The 19,204-nt window shown below is 39.8% G+C and overlaps 1 protein-coding gene across 3 annotated transcripts in view; it reads right to left on the minus strand.

Annotated features, from left to right (window-relative positions):
• dock4b (dedicator of cytokinesis 4b) overlaps positions 1 to 19,204 on the minus strand; it is a 129,703-nt gene that overhangs the window by 84,494 nt on the left and 26,005 nt on the right. For all 3 annotated transcript variants that reach the window (XM_028043596.1, XM_028043594.1, XM_028043595.1), the window contains exons 2-7: positions 11,815 to 11,898; positions 6,550 to 6,590; positions 5,281 to 5,336; positions 5,105 to 5,201; positions 3,647 to 3,795; positions 1,757 to 1,841 (exon numbers count right to left, since the gene is read on the minus strand). In XM_028043596.1, coding sequence (XP_027899397.1) covers positions 1,757 to 1,841; positions 3,647 to 3,795; positions 5,105 to 5,201; positions 5,281 to 5,336; positions 6,550 to 6,590; positions 11,815 to 11,898 — 512 coding nt within the window. The remainder of the gene's footprint in view (positions 1 to 1,756; positions 1,842 to 3,646; positions 3,796 to 5,104; positions 5,202 to 5,280; positions 5,337 to 6,549; positions 6,591 to 11,814; positions 11,899 to 19,204) is intronic.

The raw sequence follows: 19,204 nt of genomic DNA on the forward strand, positions 1-19,204 counted from the left end.
TTGTGTTTCACAGTGTCTCTTTTCAGAAGGAAGTTATTAAAGTCACTACTTTTGCTGTTAACTTTGCTGTCGTCCACTTTACATAGTCTCCTTGTTTTCCTTTCTGATGAAAAAAATACTCTTATGTAAGCCACAACAAAATAACAGATCATAAAATACATAAGCTGGAGGTTTTTTCACAACTTAAGATCTCACTGAGAAACACTGATGTAATTACACAGCATTTCCATGGTTTATTGTGCCTTTGTGTAATCTCATTTCTGGGTCTTTGTTCATGTATACGTGTGGCGAGTGCCTTTCTTTTTGTTTTTTTAAAATATCGCCTCACTGTAGCTGGGAATTGCAGTCATTTGCTTATTTTGGAACAGAGGTGTGTTGTTTTGCTTTCATCTCTCTACGGCTGCCTTTGTTTCGGCTAACAACCAAAATGAAACAGACGGATTAAGGGCCTCAATTACCCCTCTCTGAAGCAAAAGCCGACACAGCGCGAGAGTACGTGTGATATAATTCCCCCCCCCTTGCTCCGTGATGGGGCAGAGGAGTGGTTGCCATGGTAACAGTGGATGGGGTTCAAAAGAAGGCGGGTGGGAAAAATTTTGGAGGAAAAGGCAGAGGGAGGAGGGTGGGGGGGGAGAAAATATGGAAGCAGACAGGAGGACGGTCAATTCTGTTCAACAGCAATGCTGCTCTTGGAGGAAAACACTGACATTGGTGCCACACACAGTTATCAAAAACGTTTGTTTGCTTCCAAGATACATCAAAAACACAAATTAGATTTTTTAGTCTGAATGCAATCAGGTGAGGAATACATTGTCTATGCAAACAGGAAACTGGAATAACCACAACAATCAGAACTCTGACATGCATAGTACAAAGATACTCCAAACCCCAATATGGCCGCCACATATACTGTATAAAATAACAACGGTAGCGCTAACAAGTTTTTTACTGATGTTTAGTCAGAGTTTGTTTGCCATCAAATCAGTCTTAAAGATGACACTCTGCAACCAATTATAGTGTCTGAATGCATCAAAATTGTACATTTGATGATGTCTGGCCACAACTTAGCAAAAAACAGAGATCGGAAATCAAAGCACAAAATTCTGATCTGTGCATCTTCAGAGAGTTATGTGAACCGTGTCTTTCTGTTTAAACAATGACGTCTCTAATTATCTCGCATTCGCTTCATACTCGTGTTTTTTTGTACCGTTCTCTTGAAGTCCGACAGCGCCACCGATTGGCCCGGCATACCCACTAGACTTTTTTCTGTGCCGCGTTCTGTCGCGTGGATGTGTATTTTTTCTTCATGGCTCACAAAAATATGCACTACTCCTCTCTCTGTGTGTACAGGGCCTAAATCATCTTCAGATATTGACAAACTGTAACCTACTGACATTGCGTTTCAAATGTTTTAACTCTGTGATATGTTGGATTGATTTGGATAGTACATAATGGGATCTGATGGTGACCATACAACTGGACTGCATTATGATTGAGTTGAATTGATTTTTGCTCAAACTGGACTCTATATAATTTAATAGGAATTGGTCCTGCTCGTTTTGTAAAGTGCATTAAGGGAAGCCCAGAAGACAACCCAGACCTTGAAGTAAAAAAAAATAAAAAATCAACAGTGTCAGTAAAACATAAGGCGAAAGATTGCAGCCCAACACTTAAACAGGTAGAAAACCATTGAAGGGAAGGTCCTTCAACTATCTGAACAATAAATTAGGTTTTGACAAACATTAGGAGTCCTCACCAGTCTGTACAGTTCTGTTACGCTGATTTCGTCTGGGTCCACCATGCTGAACTCCCGCCTGGGCACCAGGTCCAAGCAGAGTTGTCTAAAACAAGCACAGATAAGACAAATCACACACAGAGTGCTTTGAACTGTGATGCACAGCTGCAAAAATCAACACGACTGCCACCTCAGCCGGGGTTTTAAATCCATCTGACAAATGGTCCGACTTCTTCAGCTCCTTTCCATTTGCTCTGTCCTCCTGCACCTCTCAGCAGTTCCTCGTATCCGTTTATGCGCCTCTCCAGCCTCGTTTCTCAACTATCCCGAAGTGGGAGTTAAGACCGTTCTTTCATCAGTCCTTCTCCTGCGGTTCATACCAACACCATCCAGCGCTAGGTGTCTCCTTTGCAGCAATAAAAGAGAAAAAGGCCCACATGTCCCACTCTGACTAATGATGGATGTTTGAGAATGGCCAATGGCGGGAGAATGAAGAAAAAAAAAGAAAAAGGTAAAAAGCACACAGAATGAGGATGTGACACAAGTTGAGGGTTTTTTCTTTCCCTTCTTTTAACCCATCAGCATTGAGCGGTAAGAGATTGGAGAGAGGCAAACAGCAGGAGGGATGGAGCAAGTGTCGGCTGTGTGAGACTGACTTGATTGAGTGAGGAGCGTGCTTACAGGGAAGAGAGGTGACAACAAAAAGACAGACGTGTGACAAGCCAGGAAAGCTGGAGAGGAGGAACAGAGCTGCAAAAATGTGTAAGAAATAAGCCGAGGCAAAAAGCGAGGAGAGATTTTTTTTTCTTCCCCCCTAAGAGAAGTTTAGTCGAACCAAATCGGTAAGATGAATGCGGCCACCCTGAAGAGACCTAGAGGTAGATTAACTCCCTTATTTTGTTGGCATGTTCCACTAATCTCCCAGAAAACAGGCGAAACACTGAGTTTCTTTAACTCGAGGCATCAATATTTTTGATGATTTTGATGCTATTTGGCAAAATGAAATGCTTATTGGTGCTTCATAACACCAATAAACTACCGCATTATGTCTTCAAGTTATAAAGCACTTTGAAAAGTTGGAGGTCACACAAACAGACTCTTGTTAAAGTGACTTCACTTTCGTGCTAGATGCAACTCCTTAATACCAATCAATCATATCTTTAGGATAATATCTCCCTGGTGCGTGTAGAAAACAAGTTTTCATGTTCAACTCAAATGCAACACTTTGTAGAACATGAAGGATCATATCGGAGGAACCTTTGCAAATAATTGGAATCAAAACATTTCACAACCAACGTTCCCCTCTAGGGATTGTGTACAATTTCTGCCTACGAAGCAGGAGAATCCTGCAGCTTTGACGAGATAAAGAGGGAGCCGAAAGCAGAAGCGTCTGAAGGTCAAGATGAACTCGGCGAGGCCAAGAAAACCTGACGAGACGCCGCTCGTGGGATTTCTGGGAAAAACAATTCAAAGATTTAGCTGAACTCGGCAGGAGTCTGACCTTCATGGAAAAGTCATCAGAAGAAAATCTCTTCTTTATTCTCGCAACAACAACCTCGGAAGAATAAATAAGTCCTGCGGAGTCCAGAGGAGGGGGGAGCAGAACGTACTCGCTCCAGGATCGTACAATATTGGTTCAACTGTTTCTCAAACGGGAAGAGGCTGGGTTGGCGACAGATTAGTCAGTTCACTGTAAAATCTACAAGAGGACAAACTTTTCAGGCAAAGCCAAAGACTTTTTCTTGTGATACCTCCCAAACATTATGACTTTATATCACAACTACAGTTGCAACTTAAAACAACGCTGGTTTTGCCAAAATTCAAACAAACAAATGTCTTGCCAATACCTGATTTTGAACCCGCATTGCTTCTATGAGAGACGTACTTAAACATTGCCGGCCTGATACTCACTCGTTGCCCCAGTCCAGTCTCGCCGTGATGTGCTGCTTGACGTCCTTCATTCGGTCGTGAGTGAGGTGGCCGACCAGCACCTGCCTCCTCAGGTCCAAGATTTCATTCATCACGTGCCAGAGCCGATGGAACAAATCGCCCTCGTTCTTCTGCGGGAGGTGCAAGTGATGGAGAGGAAGGAGAACGAGGGGAAAGAAAGCTCTGAGAAGAGACACGGCCAAACGTGACGGAATATATAATCGCACATTTAGAGAAGAGCAGGTGGAATTAGATCCGGCTGATACCAGCCATCAAAATCCTCTGTTTGGAATAGAACGTGAAGGAATAGTTTTTCATTTAATCGTGTAGCACAATTATTAAATCACATCTTCATGATCATGCCTTTTCCAATATAATATTTTACATGGTTAGATCATAAAGTCTCTCTAAATTGTGCCGAGATGAACAGAGAGCCACGACTAATTCTGGTGAATCTTCTATTTGTTGATTTGTTTGATTTTTGTCCTATTGAAAGGCCAGTGTCGACACATTTTCAGTTTATGGGAGGGTCCGACAGATGTTTATTTAAGTTTTTACAAACAATGGCAGTGTTCTCAGAGAAACATTCCCCCTGGGTCACAGATCTTCCATCTACTTTAAAATTTTTTTACTGACAAAAAGCTGAGTTATTCTCTCCTTTTCCAATGAAAAGAACAGAAAAGTCTTTGGGGTTTTTTTTGCTTCCTAACCAAGCTCTCTCTAAAAACGATCATGGATGTTTGATGACCCAAAATTAAAATGATTTTTCTCCAGTCACTTTGGGTGGTGGGGAACTTCCAACTTCTTCGTCACATTTCCATGTTTAAAAATTAAAACATTTCAGTCATGCATCTGAGTCGTACATACGCACAAGTAATGATGATAGCTAACAGACTAACAAATAATAGGCACTACATATTCTGATCAACCTCAAAAAGCCAAGTATTTTTCTTTGCAAAAATACAAAAAAAGATTTTTAAATAATTTATTAAAAAGGAAATGTTTGAGATGCAACAGAATATCCATCAATAGAAGATTTGTGTTTTTAAAGCTTTTTTAAAGAGTCTCCAGGGTGCCTAGGAAGGGAAGGACACTGCCCGAGTAGAAATATACAACTATGTAAGAATTGCCACCATGAAAATTTAACAAGTGACAAGCCACTCTTTAAAGTGTCACAATAATGAGGGGGAAAAAAAGCTAAAAATGGATTTTAGCTAATAAGCTTCAGTGCCCTGCTGCTTTTTGTAGCTTTTTTTCCTCTTCGATCTCAAAGTATTCATCAGTTCAGTTCAATCAGCCCCCGAGATAGCTTAATGGGCCACAAACACAATCAATTCAGCAAATGAAAGGGTGTGGAAACGGCTTTAACTGTTTTCCAATCACCAAGTCCCGTATAAACTCACACTGGAACTGTGTCTAAATGCATGCAATCATCCCTACCACGTAGAGCTGCTTCCACATGGCGCCCCACTCTCTCAGGGTCGACGTCATCTCGGTGATGACAGAGTCTTCGACGGGCATCACGGTCTCAAATTGCCTGCAAACGTAGACGTTCGCGTGAGAACGAGTCGTCACTTTCACGAATGGAAACGGCAAACCAGAGAGACACGACTCACCCTTTGTTCTTCACTACGGCGTTCTTCAGGTGGATGTAACTGCATGGGAAGATTCCCTTTGGATAGAAGAAAGGCAGGTTAATTGAAACGCTCTTGTTGTCGTTTGCTTCTGGCACCATTAGCATGAGACTGTCCATGTGATAAACAACTTAGAGCCAAGTATATGTGTGGACAAAATGAAGTTTGTGGTATTCTACTTAGAGGACGAAGATAAAAACGGCTCGACAGAAGAAAGCTGTTGGTTTGCTGAAGATTAAAGTAGAAATCACGTTGATGAATGCAAGGGTAAATTCAGAAAACAAACAAACCCATAAGCTTTCATTACCGCTCTTCAGTGGTGCCGAGTGGAAATGCAGGCATTAAGAGCATTGTTACAGTCTTAAAATGTACATTTTTCTTAAAGGCTTACAAGAAAAGCATGTACAGAATTGTATATTACCCAACTCATTTCACATTGTCTAAATGTTAAATTTTTCTGTCTATCCAACCATTTTTTGTTCAAAATTCATTATAATCATTTATCTAAAAAATTTTTTTAGAATCCATCCATTGTCTAAAAATTCTTCCCATCTATTCACACAAAAATCTACATCTTTTCTGCTTTTCATCATAAGATACAAGTCTTAAAACAAATTTAAGGATGTGTAAATGTGACCAGATTCATAATCAGACCCAAAAGATTGCAATTTGGGAAAAATATGTCAACACACACTTAAATAAAGATAAGTCATTTGACAAATATCAGGTAGAATACAATTCTATGGTGTCTTTTAAAAGACATGTGCCTACTATAAATAGCTAAATGAGTAATATTAATCTCATTATATATTCAAAAACAGAGATTTCAGATTGCAATTTTCAAAACATGAAACAGTCAAAAGTAAAACTTCATGAGCCTCACAAGATACTTTAAAACGGCAGCATATTTAACTTGTTCTTCTGTATAGTATTTACGTTCCTCTGCCATCTTCCTTTCATCTTTGGATGCAGACCATTTCCGATGGGCTTGTTTCTGCTTACTTTTTCCATCAAGCTCATATTTGCGCCACTATTATTCAGAACAGAACTGTAGCGTGACTCTTCAAACCTTCCTATGCGTCTCTTTGAGATGACCAATTATTGGAGTTCAGGAGAGACCATAATGCAACACTAATAGGGTTTGAAAGCAGGTGCAGCAGTCGGGTTTTGAATTCTTGTCTGAGGCAGACTTTCTAAAGTTTCATACAAGCAAGGAGATAAACACATTTCTTTAAAAAAAAGTTTGTTTACCTTGACATTAGGATTCTTTAGAATGAATCCTCTGTACCATCCTGTGGAGACAAAATACAGTTGGAATTCGCTAAATGGCCCTGGAGATTATATATACTTACAATCTTAGATAAAAAGGTTTTGTTCATCGCACAGAAAGTACTAGTGGTACTGTTATTGTGTTTAGCTTTATTTCTGGAAACAGCTGTTAGTGAGATCTACACCGTGTTCCAAATTATTATGCAAATTGGATTTAAGTGTCAGAAAGATTACAATTTTTGTTGTGCTATTAAATTTATAGATGGTATTGTGTGTCAGGGCTCTTTGAATCACTATAATTAATTTCAGAGAGCTGAGTTGATTAGTTTGTCTGGTGAGCTCAATTAAAAGAAATCTACTTAAGAAGGATGTTCCACATTATTAAGCAGGCCACAAGTTTCAAGCAATATGGGAAAGAGAAAAGATCTCTGCTGACGAAAATCATCGCATAGTGTAGTGCCGTATGACAAGATATGAAAACATTAGATATTTAACAAAAACTGAAGCGTTACCATCATACTGTGAAGAGATTTGTGGCTGATTCAGAACAAAGATGGGTTTGTACAGATAAAGGCATAATGAGGAAGGTTTCTGTTAGACAAATTCATCGGATTAAGAGAGCAGCTGTTAAAATGCCCTTACAAAGCAGCAAACAGGTATTTGAAGCTGCTGGTGCCTCTGGAACCTCAAGGTGGAGGATCCTCCAGAGGCTTGAGGTGCATGAACCTACTATTGGGCCCCTAACCAGAGCTCACAAGCAGAAACGGCTGCAGTGGGCCCTGCTGTACATGAAGATTCATTTTCAAACAGACTTGTTCACTGATGCAAGTCTGTTGGATGCTCCAGATGGACACAGTAGTGGATTGGTGGTGGATGGCCACCACATCCCAACACGGCTGTGACGTCAGCAAGGAGGTGGTGGAGTCATGCTTTGGGCCGAAATCATGGGGAGAGAATCATTGGTCGGCCCCTTCAGAGTCCATGAAGGTGTGAAAATGACCTCAGCAAAGTATATGGACTTTCTGACTGATCATTTTCTTTATGGTTCAAAAGGAAGAGCCGTACCTTCCATAGCAAAATCATCTTCATCATGACAATCCACCATCTCAATCTGCAAGGAATACCACTGTGTCATTGGCTGCTATGGGTATGAAAGGGGAGAAACTCATGGTGTGGTCACCATCTTCCTCTGACCTCTGACCTCAACCCTATTGAGAACCTTTGGAGTTTCCTCAAGCAGAAGATCTGAGGGTGAAATGCAGTTCATATCAAAACAGAAGCTCTGGGAAGGTTTTCTGACATCCTGCAGAGAAATTCAAGCCGAAACTTTCCGCAAACTCACAAGTTCAATGGATGCAAGAATTGTTCAGGTGATATTAAAGAAGGGGTCCGATGCTAACATGTAACTCGGTCTGTTAAGATGTTTTTGATTGAAATAGCTTTTGATTTTAGTACATGTGACCACTTAATGCTGCACATTCAAAGAATGACCGTTTGCAGTTCTTTATAATCCATAAAATGTTTAGAAAATCTGCTGTACATAATAAATTGGAACAGTGCATTTTGAGTTTTTTATTTCTGAAAATAAAACTGTTCTCATGGGGAGCTTTGTTCAGTAAAGTTTGATTTATACTGTAATAGTTCATGACTTGAAAATTATACTGACCATCATTTGCATTGACCATTTAAGAAAATCTGAGAAAATATCACTTGCATAATAATTTGGAACACGGTGTAATGCTTTCATTTACTATGCGTTTAGCCTTTATTTTTAACTTCCAGTGGAAAGGACTCTTGGGTTAGTGTTTGTGTGCTGCACTTCTCTAGTTGGATATTTTTTGACCTATTAGCATTAACTGACCACTGGTATGGGATTTAATTGTGCAACAACTTTTATTGGATTTATATGTGATTGTGCTGATTGCATTAGTGAACTGGATCAAGTTTGACTGAACTGGAACCAATTGGATTCAACGTAATCGGACATTGATTAGACTTATCTTGCAAAATGCCCACTTATGACATTGAAGCTATATAAAAAAAAGTTCTAAAAAAGCATATAAGTACAGTATATAAACCACATATGAATTCAGAGCAGCACAGGTAAAAAAAAAAAAAAAAAAAATCTCAAGCCAAACAGAAACCCTGCAAATACCTATGACTCAAATAGGTCGATGTATTAACACGAAGAAGCAACAACCGGAAATTAAAAGAAAAAAAAGAAACTGTCTTCACACCATTACACGCTCCAAAATGGACCTGCACCAAATTAACTAACATGCAGTGCTCTTTGCAAATCCCAACCCAGACAGAAACAATCTAATGAATTTACATTTGTGTGCATCTGAGCTGATGCGCTTCACCCAAAACAGTCCATTTAAGCTCAGTCCACAGCCACCACAGCCATTGTAAGTCGCTCCAGATAAGAGCATTAGCTGAACAGCTCAAATGGACTGTAAATGTATTAGATTATTCTAATCACTATTAGATTTCGCCAGAGCAACGGTGACTTAGCACCTCTCATCTTTTTCAGGCAAATTCGGTCATGGTAACGCTGAATAATTTGTCTTGGTCTGCGCTGTGGAAACTTTGCTCAGTTTTTCCAGAGATGAGTCAGTGCAGAACGTGCCTAGCTGTGGTGGCTTGATGCAAAGCTCTGTGGCAGTAAGGTGAAAAGTAGACAGCAAGGTGTGAAATATTTAAATGCAAGAAGAAGCAAAAGTGACCAGCTTTTACTGATTCAGTTGTGTGAAATACGACTTTGTTCAAATCAGGTAGCATGACTTTAAGAGAAAATAATTAATGTCTTAAAGGGACAGTTCAGGTTATCCGTCCCTGAACAGTTCAGGGACCGTTCAGGAGAGTGACACTAATAAGTAGTTTAGTTTAAGAGGTGCAAACACAGAATCAAATTTTGATTTTCTAGAAAAAGACAATTTCAAAAACAATATTAGAAGCAAGTAGTTGCAACACACTTGCTAAAAACTGCAACAACAGATTGTGATTAACCCAGATTTTCCAAACTTCTTTCTTTCTCCACATCATTATCCGAGCTACTCCCTAGTAGTTTTGGCATCTCAAGGACTAAAAAATACACATCAGGTGTGAGCATCCATATACATACACACCCTACAAGAGACAGTGACTTGATTGTTTACTTGTTTTTTAGGTAACTGGGAATTCTCAGAATTTTCTATTATATTCCTTACACAGGAAAATCATTGCTGGTGTCTTCTACTGCCAGTTTTTTAAAAGTATATTATAATTAGCTTCTTCATAAATAGTTAGCCAGAACAAACAAGAACAGAGAAAAGGTTAATAAAAGAAACTGCTCACATAAAACATGAGATGTTTTCAAATTAATAAAGTTCGCTTTGTTCTCTGACAAGCCTGCAGGATCAACTTATATTATAATGGGCTTTGCTTTCAAATACCTGAATTATCCCTTTAAGGGTGGCCCAGCAGTTTTTATTGACATGTCAGACAGACACAAAACTAGTTGGGTTTTTTTACTGTTTACAAAGGTTAATGAATTCACTGACCACAAGAAGCTACTAAAGAAAGCAGAACGGAAGAGGCAAATCAAAAATCATTAGGCTGAGGTGGTACATTATCAAACTGAAGCAAGCAGCCAGTAAAGACACTCCGGTAGCGTGTGTGTTTAGAAGTGTCAATAGCATCAACATGAGGCAGAGCCATTAGTCCGTCTCCTCTGCTGTCACCAGTTCCCTCCCGTCTCTTTGCTGCTGGCAGGATTTTGATTTAGTTCCTCCCTTCTGGGCCGAGCATTCAGCTGGCTCTGCTATTGTCTACTTCCTCTGGGTCCCATACCACAATATCACATCCCTCTGACTGGCAAGATGCATGACTGCCTGTCTGTTTGGCTGTGCGCATGTTTTTTTTTTCTTCTTTTTTTTCTTTTTTGTTTTTTGATCTCCAAAAAGGAAGTGAAAGATGAGCTCCGGAAGAGACCGAAGTGACTGAAGGTTTGTGCACGGCCGGTTATTTGTGGCAAAAGCGTGCCTAAAGAGCGCTCGCCCTGCAGTGAAGCGATTTCGGATTGTTCGGAAACTCGCAAAACGTCACAGGGGTCGGGCAGAAAGTAAAGCTCGCAGTAGAGGAGAACCATCGACAACAGGAGGGTTTAGAAGAGAAGTGGCGAAAGGAGAAAAACAGATGCAGGATGCTGGGGGAAAAAAGAAGAAGAAGAAAAAAGACTGCTAGAGGAAATGAAGCCAGTCTAAATCTCTGCAGGCGTTCGTTGTGCAGGAGACGCTGCTCACTTTTTCTTCTTCTTCGCAGATATTGTATCTTATTATTTCTCTGCAAAAGAATCTAGAACTTTTTTTATCGTTTTGTCATCAGCTTTTAACAGTTTCCCTGTTTACCATAAAAAAGCAAGCACGATGCTGCCTCCACTATAAACTTTAATTACCATTTAGTTGGCATCTGAAAGCCATTAGTTGATCTGAATTTAATTTGAGGTAATCAATAAATGAACACCTCAATTTTCAAGTTTTATCATTGAAAACTTTTAAACAAGCTGTCATTTTCCTTTCGCTTTACAATTATCTGTTACTTCTCATAAAAGTCCAGTGAAGTGCATTAAAGTTTGTGGTTGTAATGAGAAGGTTGAGATGTGAAAGTAGATGTAAAGTCTTGCTAAGCCAGGCGGTTGGGCGCTACGGCAACCATTCATCCAGCGGCCAGTCGTGTGTTTGAGTTAAGGAATGTTTAAAGTTGACAGGAAATTTGAAAATATCACTTGACAATCATGTATTATTGGAAGATTAATATCTGAACACCAACTATAAAGTCTTAAAAAATGCAAACATTTAAAAAAAAAAATTTAAATAAGCAATGCTTAGCCTGGAGGGGCACAAGTAAAGCCTGGTTGCCCGCCAGGCTTAAAATTACACTGGGGAAAACACTGTCGGTGTCAAAAATAGGTCAATTTCTAGATCTCTACTTTATAAATCCTAACTGGAAATGTGTGCACTCTTTCTATATATTTAGCCGCATTATTTGTGGGAGCTTTAACATGGAAATCACCTAGAGAGGTTCCATCACATCCTTAACATATTTTGCCAATGAGAAGCAGAAGTGATCTGGCGTGTTTTTACTGCTCCGCTCAAGTGGAAGCAAAATGGTTTCATTACATCTAGTGTTGCGTTTCACTTCATTTCTTTTTTCCCTTCTTTCATTCTGAGAAAACAAGCTCTTTGTGTGTCGCCGTGTGCAGCGTACCTTCACATTTCTCCAGGATCTGCACCGTGTCTCCGATTTCCAGCGGGAGGCCGTGCTGGACGGTCCCTCGGAAGCTGGCCAGCACTGGAAAACAAGGATTCAAAACACAGACGTGAGCCGATTTTCATTTCGTGGTTGGAAAAGCAAAGCTGAAAAAGAAAAAAAAACAACAACCAAGAAAGGCCAAATGAGGACTAAATGTGTAAACCAGGAGGCGTAAGGAGTAAGACACAATCAAAATCCTAAATTGCTTTTTTGAAAAAGGCTGTTTTTGGTTCAGACACAAAATAATAATTCAATCTGCTGCCAAGTATTAAAATAAAAACAATTCCTTAGCAAAGGATTTTTCCAAGGCTACAAATGTAACTTGAAAAGACAGGCTGGTTGCTAGTATCAAGGTATAAAAAGGATTTAAAAAGCTATGGTCTCAAAACTGAGAAAACGTTCCATCATACTGGTTATTTGCACTAAAGTCCTTTCAACGAAAAACCAAAGGAAACGTGAACAGACCAGTTTTCTCATTCTATTTGAGATTGCTCTTTAAAAGGCAGAGAAAAAGGCGTAATTATTCAGTAATGTTTTATTTAAAAGCCCAAATGATAGATGTAAGAAGACTATTCAATAATAGTCTTCTTAAATAAAAACGTTTTGGAACAATACTTAAAAGCATTAATTTCTACAGAGAGACATTGAAATGTTTTTTTTATTTTTAACTTTTCTTTAACTCCAGTGGCCTTTATTTGAGAGTGACAGGAAAACTGGTTCTAAGAGCAGGGGAAGACATGCGGCAAAGGTCACCGGGTCAGGACTCGAACTTGTGACGGCCACGTCGAGGACTAAGGCTTTACCACTGCGCCACCGCAGCGATCCCAAAATTATGCACCAACGACAAGTGGAAAATCTATGTACAAAAATATGCAGCAGAGGACGATGAGTGGACAGGACCTCGGCCCTCATACAAACCCATCAGCACATTAACTTGACTCCACGCAAGCAGCAAATTCACACAAGTGCCCCATTCAAAGGGCAATGTACGCTGGCACACATGGATACACAGGAAGCCATTCACACCTGGACACACACATGCAGCAGAAGTGCGATCCGAGTTAGAAATGCACAAGAGTTCCCACTATGCGGCAGGGGGATCCTGCCTCAGCTCAAAAGATAAAGAGAATTTCACGTCGTCTTCATGCAGCGCTCAAACGTCGTACTGCAACGCCGCATGATGGGAGAGTCAGTGAATCCTTCATTAGATGGAATTGTTTAAAAATACAGTATATATTATATTTGCTGTAGGAATTTTTCAGTAAGTTAGTTCAACATTCAAGTATTTATTGAGTGGTTATGGATTACAGCTTATGAAAACCTAAAATTCATTTTCAGAAACTTTTTAAAGCTTTGAATATTACACAAGAACAACAGCAACAAAAACAAAACATTTTCACTGGAGCGTTGTCTAGTTCAAAAATCTGTCTGTGGGTGAACTGCATAAACACATGGGAAGCTATTTAACACTATTTAACAGAGATGACCACAAGTTGTGGTCATCTCTGTTACTTGTGCACCTTTGTCTTTCTGAACTTTGTACTTTCTCTCAACTTTCTATTAAAGTGTTAGCATACAGTGCTCTGGGAACAGCAAACATGTGTAGCAATGATTATTTGTAGCTTAGAAGGGTGTCACTGACCGACTGCTGCACCAAAATATCCATCTTCTCTGCGACTGTGTGGTGGTAAACGTAACATTTTTGCATTAAAATTTGATTTTCCACTGCTATTATAGTTTAAGAAACTGAATTTAGAGATTGCTTTGGCTGTAACCCACAAGCATAAAAAAGAACAGAAATATAGTCTTGAAATAATTCCCCCCATATGTAGCAAATGTATATATAACACAAAAAAAGTCTTTTGGACGCTGAATCCAAAAATGGCATCCATTTCTCTCAACCAGGTCAGGTTTTTATTCTAATTTGATGTAGAGAAATCTGATCTTCTGACTAAACTGATGACATTTTTGTGACGTCATCAGTTTGTTTCTGTTAATATTTTTCATCCAAAAAAGGAGAAAAACACAATTCTAACAGTGTACTAAATAAATATTACAACCTTGGATTTCTGTAAATCGAATAGTAAAGACTGATAAGGGTAAGTACATGTAAATTGAACATTACGTCTTCATTGGGTAAAATTCTCCGTCTCTTTTCTGTCCTGATGGAATCTCTCCTCCTGCTCATCACTCATTGATCCCAGATTCTCAGGAAACCCATCCAGATGTGAGAACATGCATTTTGATGCTCATGTTGCATCCATAGTTCAGAAAGTTGGCCTGATTGAGCAAAGCCAATGTGATTTTTGGATCCAACACATCAAAATTACCCTAAACAGTTGAAAAACCCCAGACAATTTTTTGGTTGTTGACCAAATTTAAATTTAAATTGTAGTTAAATTTTTTGAGTTGACTTACTGAAATTAAGATTTTAACCACATTCTAATTCAGTGGGGTACTCCTGCACATTTCAGGACAACAGCCACATGCTTCTCCTGGCTGTAATCCATAAATGTCTCTGCGCCTTTTGCAGCCAATTCTGAAGCATCACCAGCTCCTTGTTATCCCCGGATTTGCAGAAACAATCTCTAAAAATGGGTTTGCGCACATCTGACTTTGTAATTCGCTCCAAGACAAACGCACACATCCAAGGAAACAAGCCCGTTTTGTTTTTTTTTTTGCTGTAATTTATTCAAAGCCCCGTCACTCACACATTTACATAAGGACAAGTTACGGGAAAACACATTTGCGTCTGCCCGACGCAAGAGTCCTCCGAGTTGCTCCCTCAGCCTCAACAGGCTCAATTATTCAGTTTTGACTCTCTAATTCTTTTTTTTTTCCTGCTGTGAAATGAAAGCTTAGCTCTTCTCAATCCGCAAGCCAGCTGCTATTTGTCTGTTATTCCCCAGCTGCCTGTCATCAGTCCAACTGTCTTTTAGTTAACTAGGCTGACTGACCACCAAATTGTGGATCCAGAACAGCGAGAAGGTGTTTGATCGCAAGGGAGCTTTTTTTTTTTAATCTTCTTCCCTTTTTTTTTTTTTTGCTCAGTTTGTGCAGAATGATGCCAGAGCACAAACACAAACAATGAGATGGATACCATTCATGGCTGTCTGCAGAGTTGGGGAAAAACAGCAGAGCAATGGAAAACTAACCAAACAGAAGTTTATGTGATCACAGAAATATCACATCACAGTGGTGGGGATCACTGAGGCATGAGTGCAGCAAAGCAAACCAAAACAGACCTGCTAACGCTAAAAAAAATGCAACATGGACGTGTAAAAATTGCGTCCGTTGAACTGACTGGACTGCTGTCGCTTTCCAGATGGCTCGCAATGACCGACGCCGCGGCCACCGCAAGGATAACCGTTATCTGCCCTGACACACAACAACACGCGCTCTGATGCTATCCGACGCTGGTCCAGTGGACAGTGGTGACGGCAGGGCTATTCTTGACCAGACCGTCCGAAAGCTAAACATTGTGGGAAGTCATAGGCAGCCTGGAAGAGCCATGTGCTCATGAATAAGCAAAACAATTGCAGAGCGTGATCCTGTCAAGTTTGGCTACAAAGGGAAAAGGTCACGAATGAGAAGCAAGGGAATAGGAATACTGGATATACGATCTGCGATACACTCTCTGGTGAGGCGCTGGGTGGCTTGATGCTAATGTGGCGTGTCAATGGGTCCTTTCACATACATGCGACGAAGCACTTATCACCTTCATAATAGCTGAGGTCAGTGCTTTGAAAATCTGAGTTCCTATAAAAATGACAATCCAGAAATTACTCTGAAATTGAAGACAGCATCTATAAACACCAGCAAGAAAATAATAAAAAGGCAATATTTAAATTTCATGACTGAATTAACGTATGGCACTCAACCCATTTTGATTGGTTGTTGGTCTCCATGAAGCTCCAGCTCCTAATGAAAGCGGTTCTTTGCTCCATGACAGAGTGACAGAGAACGCAAAACGTTGTGCTCAGTCATCCAGAGTCAGTTTGGCAAATTATGCCATGTTATGTAAAGTGTTTTTAAGTGAAAACTTAATCCATTAATGTTCAGAATCAATTTCAATGTGCATATGTTGCACTGATGGAGTAAGCTTATTGCTAACCATAGCTCCAAATTTATTTAGAAGATGCGAGAAGAAGTTTAAAGACTAAGGCTAAAGATTTTATTACTTTATTTCTCTCATGCTAATATTTATTTACATTGAGAGAAGCAGCATTCATGTTCTAAGCACCTCAAATCTGGAACAAATTTCCAGAAAACTGCATAACAGCTGAAACACTGAGTTCCTTTAAATAAAAAACTAAAACAGAAACTGCTTAGAGTTGCTTTTGAACCGTAATAAATGGAACATTGACCAACACATTTGATGCATATTGATGATTTTAACAATGGCACTTACATGCAATGTAAGTGCCACATGCACGATGTAAGTGCATGTAACATATTTGTGATGTTTTTACATTTCCATGATGTAAAGCACTTCGAACTGCCTTTTTGTTGAAATGTGCTATACAAATAAACTTGATAGATTGACATGCTTGAGTGGCTCTAAGCTGACTTTTTAAATCAGCTGTGATCAACGTTTTAATGCATTTTCAAACATATTATTACAAATCACTGCCAGCAGACTTTTGTTGCAAAATCTTGCTACAGATCATGAATAAAACTTAAGACTTGGAGTGTGATGGGGCCATGCTAACAAATACATGCAATTTGAAGCAAACCACTGCTTGTTTTCTAATATTACTCAGAAGCTTTTTCCACAAGTAGTTTGAGATTCAGCCAAAATACTGGTGCAAAAAAAAGAAAAGGCTAGGAAATAACAGCTAAGCGGCGTGTAATTATTTCATAATCTATTAGCAAAGATCACTCGGACTAATCCAGGAAGAGAAATCATTATCTACAGCCTTGACACACACATCAGAAGAGCACAGCTGCATTGATTTGAAGCAATCTTTCCTTTAACTCCCTGACTGTGGCACGTGTGACTGTGAGGTCAGAGGCTACATTTCGACCACTTTAAAGCTTGCAGTAATCTGTCAGGATTATACATGGAGATCTGTTTGCCATTTCCCATTTGTGTTCTGATGACTAAGTCGAGATCCCTTCAGAAGGCCCCACTGCTCCGGATTAGGTCTGCGTGTGTTTTAGGCTGCCACTCGGAGCCGAGGCCCGTCAAACCGTGTTACGTCCGGTTTGCCCGTCACCTCATCTAAGCTGCTTAAAAGACGCAGCGCCACAAGCCCCGGGAGGGAAGGAACACCAGAGCTTTCCTTGAACATTTGAAGACAGACCAAACTTCACACGAGTCAGCCAATCAAAGCGTTAAGTTTTTGTGCTTTACAACTGGAGCGAAGGGAGAAAAAAAAAAAAAAGTATGAATTTGCTGATTTGAGAGTCTACAGCTTTTACTCGAGTTACATAATAAATCACATGGAAAATTTCACACTACACACGCCTCAGTTTTCCTTTTAACCTAATAAGCCTAACCCTTTACTCTCTATGACTGATCCCACAATGATCCACATGCATAATCCACTCCCACGTGTTAATTATACACCATTTATGCCATTAATATGCTAATTTGACAACAACGAAACCGGTGCGACTCCAGTGGCCTTTGTTGGTGCCAAATGCAGAGACCATGAATATTTAATAGGTGTGTGAGAATGCATGTGTGAATTGTGAATTACACATATGAAAGGACCTTAGCAGACACAAAAACGGGTTAATAAATTGATTAAAAAGTGGAGAAAAGGCCTGCTCTAAACAAGGAATGGTCTAACCTTGTCAAGTTTCTTGTTAAATTACAAGATGAATATGTCAACAGTTATCCAGTTTGCAGAAATGACAGCAAATATCAAGCCTAATAATGAAGAATTTTAGAAATCTTTAAAAAAAATCCATAGTAACATGAGGTAAATCTTAAAGTTTACTGTACATGTGGCAAACTTTGAGTGTGAAGCAGCCTCAGTCATAATGAGCTGCTATAGCAAAGGTTTGGAGAATCTTAGCCCACCAAGTCAGAAAGAAGACTAGTCACCATTTTGAGATGCGACTGCGCTAAATATTTTATTGTTTGCTTCATACACTATGTCATATTTACCTTTTTTTATGTAATGCTGTCCATGTTTCCTATTATGATCTGGAAAAAACTCTCAGCTTTACTCTTCAGGGTAGTTGTCCGAAAACGTAACCGTATCTCGAGGTGAGGGAAACGGAGATGGAGTACCGACTTTGTAGAGATAGAACTCAATGTCAGAATAACAAACATATTTTTTCCTGATCTAAATGGTTCCATTCTGGTGCTGTCAGCTGGCAGATCAATGTGAGTTCCTTCTAAATTTTTTGTTGGATTTTTAGAAAGTCAAATTAGGCCATAAACACAATTCCTTTTGGCATCAGAAACCTTAAAGTCCTTGATGGATTTTAGGTTTTAAATGCTTTCCTTTAATGATTATTATTAGTAAGCAGTTCACAAGTGTAGCGCTTTTGCTGGTGGTCCTTTTTGTGAAAAGATATTAGATCATGATAAATACATTTTATTCAGCTGACTACACTTTTAACTGATTTTATTCCTATAGTCCTTAAGAAGAAGAAGAATTACTTTATTCATCCCAGCAGGGAAATTATTTCGCAGTTACAGCAAGAATTTTTTATACACAGATTAACACACACGACAGGAGCTGCGTCTGCAGGCAGCCAGCTGAGCCGGCGCCATTTTTGAAGGAGGACATGCGGCAAAGGTCGTCGGGACCGGGAGTCGAACCCGCAACGTCCGCGGGTCTAAGGCCTCCACATGTGGGGCGTGCTAACCCCCTGCGCCACCACAGCACGCCCTGAAGTGTCAATTTTATAGTTGGTTTGGAGTAACTTTTAAATCCTGACAAATTTATAGACATCTTGATTCTTTGTTCAGCAATCAATGTTTGATTGTGTTTGAGGACAAACTTAAACAGCGTTGTACCTCTTTGCTCCCTCATATTCTGCTCTATCACCCATCTGGTACACTGATTAAAAACATAATCACAGCAGAAACCTCCTATGCCTAAACCAAAAGTGCTTTTTTTATTATTCCAGCAATGCGACTGAAACATTCCTACTCAGACCAAAGCTAGCTCAGTTATGTTTTGTTGACGCCAAGTTCGCGCAGAGCGAGCTCCAGCTCAGAGGCTTCAGGCATCCCCCGTTTCTATGCGGTAGAGGGAAAAGCAGTTGCTTAATGTCGTGCATGTGTTCACAGCCAGAGATTTCTAAAGATGGAAAAAAATCCAAAACACAGAGAAGCTCCGTCAACGCGGGCCTGACAGCTGAAGAGGTATACCCGGAAAAG

This window comes from Xiphophorus couchianus, chromosome 17, assembly GCF_001444195.1.
Source record: "Xiphophorus couchianus chromosome 17, X_couchianus-1.0, whole genome shotgun sequence".
Classification (NCBI taxonomy): Eukaryota; Metazoa; Chordata; class Actinopteri; order Cyprinodontiformes; family Poeciliidae; genus Xiphophorus; species Xiphophorus couchianus.